Below are 7,662 nucleotides of genomic sequence, written 5' to 3'. Positions count from 1 at the left end.
CACTACATTTCCCAGAGAGCTGTGCGGCGGACGGGCCCTGAATTTCCCAGAGGCCCCTGCGGAGGAGCCTGAGGCGAAACAAGACACCACTCCCAGAGGCCTTTGCGGCAGACGAGGAGGACTACGCTTCCCAGAGGCCTGTGCGGCACCGAGACCGGAAGCGGCGGGCGAGTGCAGTGTCCTTGCGCGCGGAACGGAGCGACCATGGTGTCGCGAGTGTGGTCGGTGATGAGGTGCGTGGGGCTTCGGGCGGGCCCCCTCCTGCGGGCACCTACTCGGCCGGTTCTCCGAGGTGTCAGTCCCCTCTCCCTGGCCGACGTAGGGAATCGGACTCTTTGGGACGGGCCTCGCTGGGTCGCGGTCGCCTCCCGCTTCCTCCGGGCGATCCCTGGTCGCTCGGCTCACTTGCCCCGAGAGCTCTCCAAGCTTCAGCTGCCGCGTCTGTGAAACGGGAGTGCCCAGGGAATCCTACCGTTCGCGTTTGTCCCGAGGTTAATGCTCCCATAGCAGCGAGTGACATACGGGAAGCGCCCGGCGACACTTAGGAAAAACCAGCGGCTTGCCCGCCGAGAGCCCAGCCTGGGCAGGAAGGCTCCCGACAGGTTAGGTGTCTCAAGTCTTCACTGTCCCTTGCACTCTGAGGGACCTTGAATAACCCCAGTGTCCATTTTCCGGCCTCATTTTCCAGTTGCAGTGGCCCTGAGTGGCTCTGCTTTGTGCAGTGAGAACTCAGTGCTGTAGCACCTTTGGGCTCTCAGGGTGCCCTTCGTTTCCCCAGCTAGCTTTCAGGCCACACGAGTGTCATCTGGACTGGGAACCCCCCAGGAGGGTCACATTCCTCGTGGGTGGCCAGCAGTACACAGTGAGCTCCTTTCCCTGCTGCAGGTTCCTCCTCAAAGGCAGTGTGGCTGGTGGTGCCACCTACCTGGTGTATGACCAGGATCTGCTGGGGTCCAGTGACAAGAGTGAGGCCGCCCTGCGGAAGGCCGAGGAGGTGGTGCCCCCTGCCGTGCACCAGTTCAGCCAGTACGTGTCCCGGCAGACAGGCCTGCAGATACCACAGGTACGGCTGGGAGTGCGTGTGGCTCTGGGATGGCCTCAGTCCTCCAGCCTGGCTTGGTGTCCTCTGCATGCCTGGGGCTGCTGGGAGGCAGAGCCCTTCCCTGTTCCCCAGCCTCTGCTCCTTTTTCCCCCAGCTCCCAGCCCCTCCAAAGATCAACTTTCCCATTCGCGAGTCCTGGAATTCAGGTACGCCCTGTGCCTCTGCAGAGTGTGGCCCAAGGCACCCCAACATGGCTCCTCTCCTGGCTTCCTGGCCCTTCTTTCCTGTCATCCCTCCTCCTGTCTCCCATGGATCTAAAAGAGGCGAAGGGGTGGAGATTCTGGGGAAATGGAGGGGGGTAGAGCCTCCCGGGAGGGCGGGGCTGTTGTTGCCTGGTAGAATGGGGGCAGGTGGCCAGGGCCACACTGAGCCAGGCCCTGCCCTGCATTGCTTCAGTTGCTGTTGGAAGTTTGGTCTCTAAAACAGACCTTTCCCTGGGGCTTGGCTGCCCAGCTGGAGCCTCACAGCGGCCTCCCTCCCCGCCCGCCCCCGCAGGCATCATCAAGGTGATGTCGGCCCTGTCTGCGGTTCCCTCCAAGGCCCAGGAGTACTCCAGGGAGGGCTGGGAGTACATGAAGGAGCGCATCAAGTAGGAGTTGCAGAGGCTGTCCACCTGCGGGCCTGGGCAGGGTGCCGTGGGCTCCCGACTCCCGACTGGGACCCCACGCCAAGGGCAGCTCCCAGCCTTGCTGGCCCAATAAAGGACTTCAGAACTCTTCTGCCACCTGTGTGCTGCCGGGGGTCACGGTTGGGCCTGAGCTTCTGGCTCCTCCTAGTGGTTCCTTGAGGCTGGACCTTGTTCTCAAGCTGGTTTACTCCTTTGCTGTCATGGACTGTCAACCTGATGTGGGGCGTCACGGTGGACAGCTGCTCCTGGTCCCCAGAGGGCTCAGGCTCCCAGGAAGGTCGAGCCTGTGCAGGGGCTTCATGATCCCGGCTGACTGAGCCTAGGGAGTCAGTCTGAGGGGCTCAGCCTGTGAGCACCCACGTGGCACCCACAGGAGCCCCAAGGCCACTGATTCGCTTGCTCAGCCCCTTGGGTCCTAGTCCAGTCCTGGCCTCCTGGCCACCACCGTCAGCCACTCTCTCTCTGACAACCTGGTGATTCCTGAGCGCCCAGGCCATGGGCCCTGTGCCTGAGGGACATCCACCAGAACCCAGGCCCTGCCTCCTCTCCCAAGTCTCCCTGTCCCTTGTGTGTCGGCTGCCTGTGCTCTGTGTCCCCACAGGACGGAAGCTCTGGCAGGTGGGTCTGTCTAAGGCTCCTGGGAAGCCCCTGGTACCCAGCCACCGAGTGTGTCCCCATGGCTGGTGACAGCAAGAAACCAGTGTCAGGAAACCAGAGAGCAGTTTCCCTGGGAGGAGACAGCCTGGTGGGAGTCGGATTCCTTCCCAGGATGCTGTGCCAGGACAGGGAGCAGGGAGCAGGATCCCCATTCCCAGGAGTTTCGGGGAGCAGGGGACAGATATTAGAGGTGAAGGGAGCAGAGGACTGGGCAGCTCTCCAGGCTGTCTGACTTGAACTTGTCTGTCCCCGAGAGAAGCCAGCAGGCCTCCATTGGCCTGAGTGGGGAACTGGGCGGGGTGTGGCTGGGAATGCCTGGGCAGGGGACGGGCATCCCATAGGTGCTGTGCCACTGAGACCCAGGAATGGGGACTCCCTCACTTCCTCATTGGGAAGCCGCATGGCTCCTTGTGCCCCTCTTGTCCTTGATAGCCCTTGGTGAGGGTAGAATGAGGGGGACTGGCAAGGACCCCCGTCCCCTGGTGCTGTGGAGGAAGAAACACATGCCCTGCCCGGCCTGTCTACCAAGCCCTTCCAGCAGCTCTGGGAAGGGACAGGCTCCCAGGCCTGTTCTACCAATGACGGGACCTGCCTGGCCAAATGCAAAACCTCCTGTCACTTGCAGCCCAGGCGGTGAGTCACATCGCATACCTCACACCCAAGGTGTCCTGGTGTTTGACCAGGATCTGCTGGGGCCTGGCTTGGTACTCCAGATGCCTGGGTTGTGCCAGGTGGCAGCCATTGCTTCAGGTGGCCCCAGAGTTCAGTGACTGTCACAGAGGGGGAGGAGGAAGCCTGGCCAGGAGGGGACTCGCCAAAGTGCTCCTGCCCTGCGTCACAGCTGTTAAGAGCCCAGTGCTGACCCCCCACCCCGTATTTTTTTATTGGTGCGCCATAGTTGGACATACTGGTGGCATGTGTTACGTATTTGTGCCTGCACGCAGTAGAACAGTAATCTGGCCAATGTCATTCCCCTGTTTTTTCCCTTTCCGCCCCCCCTGTGATGCGAGTCCCCAGCAGAGCTGATGGGAAAGCTGACCAGCCTTTGGAGGCCGCTGATGGCCCCTGTGGGCCCCTCACCCCCATCCAAGCCGCCGAGTCCAGCAGCTTGGGCACTCTGGTGGTCGAGTGTGCCCTGGGCCGCGTGTGCAGGCTGGGGTTCCAGAGGGCAGGCGTGGACACCCGCCAGCCAGGCAGGGCTGGAGCCCTTGCCGAAGGCTGAAGGCTGAGGTCCTCGGGGCTCCCCTTATCGTGAGAAGGTGAGAGGCAGCAGGTGGGGGACCGCCAGCACAGGCACCAGGAGGGGCCGCCTGTAATCAAGGCCGCCCGGTTTGAACTGGAGGCTGAGAATGTGGTGGGTCCTCGCCCCGCAGGTGGGCCCCTGGTCCTTGTGTTCCCGCCCACCAAAAAATCACAGCTGAGTTCTGCTTCCAGCAAATGCACACTGCCTGGGTATTCAAAGGAAGGCCGTGAGGGGACTTAGGGTTAGGCTGAGACAGGAGGATTGCAGATTTGAGGCTAGTCTCAGCAATTTAGTGAAACCCTAGCAATTTAGCAAGACCCTGTCTCAAGATAAAAAAATGGATGGGACCTGGTGCAAGGGAGAGGGTGGCGCATGCCTGTCATCCCTGCGGCTGGGGAGGCTGAGGCAGGAGGATCAAAGCCAGCCTCAGCAAAAAGTGAGGTGCTAAGCAACTCAGTGAGCCCCGTCTCTAAATCAAGGACAAACAGGGCTGGGGATGTGTGCTCAGTAGTCGAGTGCCCCTGCGTTTGATCCTCGGCACCAAAATAAATAGAAAGTGGGACAGTCTTCACAGAGCCGCCCACCTGGACTTCCTGTTGACGTCCACACGACCACCTTCTTCACTGGAGCCAGTGGCTGTTGGCAGGGCCACCAGTGCTTTGGAGATGAGGGGACCCAGAGTGAGGCGAGCCCCACTGTCCTCCTTGCGTCTGCTGCTTCCTGTCAGGCCCAGGCTGGGCCAAATGGCTCGCCACCTTGCAGTTCCAGGTGTGTCCCCCACGGCCGCCGCCTGCTGCTGGTGTAGCCTTCTCCACAGCCCGTGCACTCAGGCTGGCCCTCTGCTGTCTGAGCTCTTCCAAAGCAGGCAGGTCCAGAGGGTCCCCTGCCTTCAAGTGCACTGACCCCTCCCCCATTCTGCAGCAGGGGGCCACTCTGGCCAAATGCCACTCTGACCATTCGCGCCTAACATCCTGGAGCAAGAGGCTTTGACCAGTCACTGCATAGGGACCTGGACGTTGCCCCAGTTCAGGAAGCTGAGAGCATGTGTTCAGATGTTGGTGTGTTGCCCATGGACAGAGCTACGCCCACCTGTTCCGGACACCGCGACCCAGCAACACACACAGTGGGACTCAAAGGTACAAGCGCTGCCAGGTGCATCTCTACAGGAGACACTTGGTGGCACAGCTGTGTTCAGCCACCCAGGTGTGTCGTGGTGGCCCAGCACCCTGTCTTGCCAGGGAACAGCTCCTTTCCAATTTAAGGCTCCCTGAGCCCCCTCCCGCGGAGACTGGAAACCCGACACTACCACCAGCTGTGCTGGGTGACAGCAGGCAGGAGCGGACCCATCCCCAGGCCACCCCCTGGAGTTTCTGTCAGCTGGAACTACTTCTGGAGGATTGGTGCGGAAGTAACTCAGACGCTCCTCCCCAGCTGCATTAAACTGCATTCAATTCATGTTTTCAATGTCATTTGCTTATTCCTTTCCTGGGCAGGCGGCCAAGTCCCACCTGCCTGGATCTGGGCGGGTTCCTGGCATGGCTGCCAGGGATGTCGCTCAGTCACCGAAACCGCTGAGCCTGGGCTAGGGAGGGACAAGATGGCCCTGCGGACCCTGTGAGCCCTGCACCTCTGCGTGGGCTTTGGCAAGTCCCTCGGCCCCACAGCCCCACCCCCTGCCCTGAAGCCAGCTGAGCACGACCTCCCTTCACTGGCAGAAACAGAAGCCACACTTTATAAATGAGTAAAGGGCATGTGAACAGAAACACCTTTATTACAAAAAACAAAACGAAAAACAAAAAACAATTCACATTGTATTGAGCTACAATATGGCAGCAGATAAAAAAAAAGGTTTGTACACGGTTTAAGAGAACTCCTAACAGAACACACTCTGGCCACGTGACAGGAACACAGGATTCAAATTACTTAGTAGCGGCGAGTGAAGCGGGCATCGCTGGGCCTGCTGCCCCGGCTCTGTCCTCCGAACCCGCCCTGCATCCCTCCACGCGGGATCACGTGGCCCCTGGAGGCCCCGCCTGGGGCGAAGCTGCCACGCCTAGGAAGAAGTCAGGTTCTTGGGTCTGGAGCCCTCGCACAGGCTGTGGCCGTTCCCAAGCCCCACTCTGTCCTGGGACTGGTGGGCCCAGGAAGGGTAGGCCCCCTGCAACTGCCCAGCCCCTCCTGAGCGGCAGCCCTCTGACCTGGTGTCCCACTCGGAAGGCAAGGGGGCTAGCGGGGGATTTTAAATTGTCACCCTGGCAAGCCACCATGCAGAGAAGGAACAGGTGGAGCATCCCAGCAAGAGTCTCAAGTGTCACCAACCACCACCTTACCCTGACATGCCGCCCCGGTTCATCATGTGGCCAGGCCCCGAGTGACCAGACATGCTCCTCTCACCACCTGGAAGAAAGGCCGAGGGAGGCTCACACGGGCATCGGTGCTGTCACTCGGGGCCTCCACTCCCGCTTCCCCCGCCCTCCAGGCCTCACCACTGAGGCACCTGCGTAGCCAGGAGCTGGCAGTCCCCGAGCCCTCACTGGGTCAGGTGGGGAGGACCTCGGACACCCCCTGCACAGTGCCTATCCAGACCCCAAGAGCACCTCCCACTGCCAGCTCCGGGTGGCCTGAGGGGCCGGAGCCCCAGGCAGGGCAGGCGCTCTCCTCCCCGTCCCGGGTTTCCACCCACCAAGTCACTCCTTACCTTGCCACCGCTTGTGGTCCCGGTCTATCATGCCCCCGTCAGCAGCTCCCTGCCAGGCCCGGTCATCCTCTAGTCTTCGGCCATGATCCCCCCAGTCACGTCTGCCCCTTGGAAAAAGAGATCTCTGATCTGGAGTGTCCCCTCCTCTGGCTTCCACCCTAATGGCAGAGGTGGACACTGAGAGTGGGTTCAGCGTTGTCCTCTCAGCTCGGGGGCGTCCCCATCCCTGTGTCCAGGGAGCCGCAGGAAGGATATGGGTCTCAGCCGGCAGCTGCTCAGTGGGCTCTGGGGCTCCCTGAACTACGGCCAGCTGCCTGGGCCTGGCCCTCTCCACCTGGTGGCTCACCCCAGTGACTGAGTGGCCCTGGTGAGACAGGTCTGTCTGGCCAACTGAGAGGCCCGGGACAGGCAGAGCAGGGGACACAAACCTGGGGGGAGGGGGCAGCCCTCGGCCTTCGCTCATTCTCTTGTCAGAGCCATAGCCCCACCCATCGCGGGAGTCCCGGCCATGGCGCTCCGGACCTCCGTGGCGCTCAGGGTAATGCTGGACATCAGAGAGAGAGGACGAAAGGAAAGCTTTAGTCATCAACTCTGCCCAAGGCCTTGTGGGCGACAAAGCTGGTGATGACAAGGGCAGTATCCAGACCCCTGCCGGGGGGCTCGCAGGTACGCAGGGCCACCTCACTCACTCCACACAGCTGCACCCCCTCATCTCCACAGGCCAGAAAAGCCATGGCCCGGGTTGTGGCTGAAGGAAAGAGCGACTGGTGACGGCAGGCAGAGGTCCCCCAAGCAGGACGCCAGAGTTCTCCAAAGGACTCTGAGCAGAGGCCTGGTGACTGCCCAGCACCCAGAGCAGTCGAGGAGGTGAAGAGGACACTCACCAGCTCTCCCAGGTCTCCCCCTTCATCCCCCGGGCACTGTGGCTGCACCTTCCTTTCTCCAAGTGTCCTCCTCCCAGCGGAGGAAGTAACAGAGTCACGCGCCCCTTTCCTTTTTTCACGACTGTGGTGGCTACCCAGGAAAATGTTACCTGCACGGCGGCACCAGAGGGGCCCTAACCAGTGTGTGCAAAGGCACAGGGGCAATCCCCGCCACTCTCCTGGCCTCATCTCTCAGAGCCTCGACAAGGCAAGACCAGGGGCTTCACTGTGGAGAGGCCAGGGCACACCCACGGTGCGTCCTGCCACAGCCAAGGACAGCTCCCAACATGGGCTCCAGAAAACACTGCTCCCTCCCTATGCGATCCCCAGGACACGCTGATCACAACACACGCACCAGCCCATAGCTTTAGACAGCTTCACTGAATTTTTGAGAAAACATTTGAATGACGT

The 7,662-nt window shown here is 61.2% G+C and overlaps 2 protein-coding genes across 5 annotated transcripts in view; one reads left to right on the top strand and one right to left on the bottom strand.

Moving 5' to 3' along the window:
* Window positions 1-1,820, top strand: part of MICOS13 (mitochondrial contact site and cristae organizing system subunit 13) — a 92,038-nt gene extending 90,218 nt beyond the window's left edge. Inside the window, exons 1-4 of one of the 2 annotated variants that reach the window (XM_081284877.1) lie at window positions 79-233; window positions 886-1,063; window positions 1,197-1,248; window positions 1,598-1,820. In XM_081284877.1, coding sequence (XP_081141003.1) covers window positions 205-233; window positions 886-1,063; window positions 1,197-1,248; window positions 1,598-1,695 — 357 coding nt within the window. In that variant the 5' untranslated portion in view covers window positions 79-204 and the 3' untranslated portion in view covers window positions 1,696-1,820. Of the gene's footprint in view, window positions 1-78; window positions 234-863; window positions 1,064-1,196; window positions 1,249-1,597 lie in introns of those variants that run through there. The other variant, XM_081284878.1, reaches the window with a different exon arrangement.
* Window positions 1,821-5,372: 3,552 nt separating this feature from the next.
* The window catches only part of SAFB (scaffold attachment factor B), a 29,693-nt gene continuing 27,403 nt past the window's right edge, over window positions 5,373-7,662 (bottom strand). Inside the window, exons 18-21 of one of the 3 annotated variants that reach the window (XM_081284848.1) lie at window positions 6,757-6,872; window positions 6,329-6,486; window positions 5,961-6,027; window positions 5,373-5,683 (exon numbers count right to left, since the gene is read on the bottom strand). In XM_081284848.1, the coding sequence (XP_081140974.1) occupies window positions 5,554-5,683; window positions 5,961-6,027; window positions 6,329-6,486; window positions 6,757-6,872 (471 nt within the window). In that variant the 3' untranslated portion in view covers window positions 5,373-5,553. The remainder of the gene's footprint in view (window positions 5,684-5,960; window positions 6,028-6,328; window positions 6,487-6,756; window positions 6,873-7,662) is intronic. The other 2 variants (XM_081284849.1, XM_081284850.1) reach the window with 2 other exon arrangements.

Source organism: Spermophilus citellus (genome assembly GCF_964194105.1).
Source record: "Spermophilus citellus genome assembly, chromosome: 3".
Classification (NCBI taxonomy): Eukaryota; Metazoa; Chordata; class Mammalia; order Rodentia; family Sciuridae; genus Spermophilus; species Spermophilus citellus.
The sequence above is the reverse complement of the archived record's forward strand: the minus strand, read 5'-3'. Positions and strand labels throughout refer to the sequence as shown.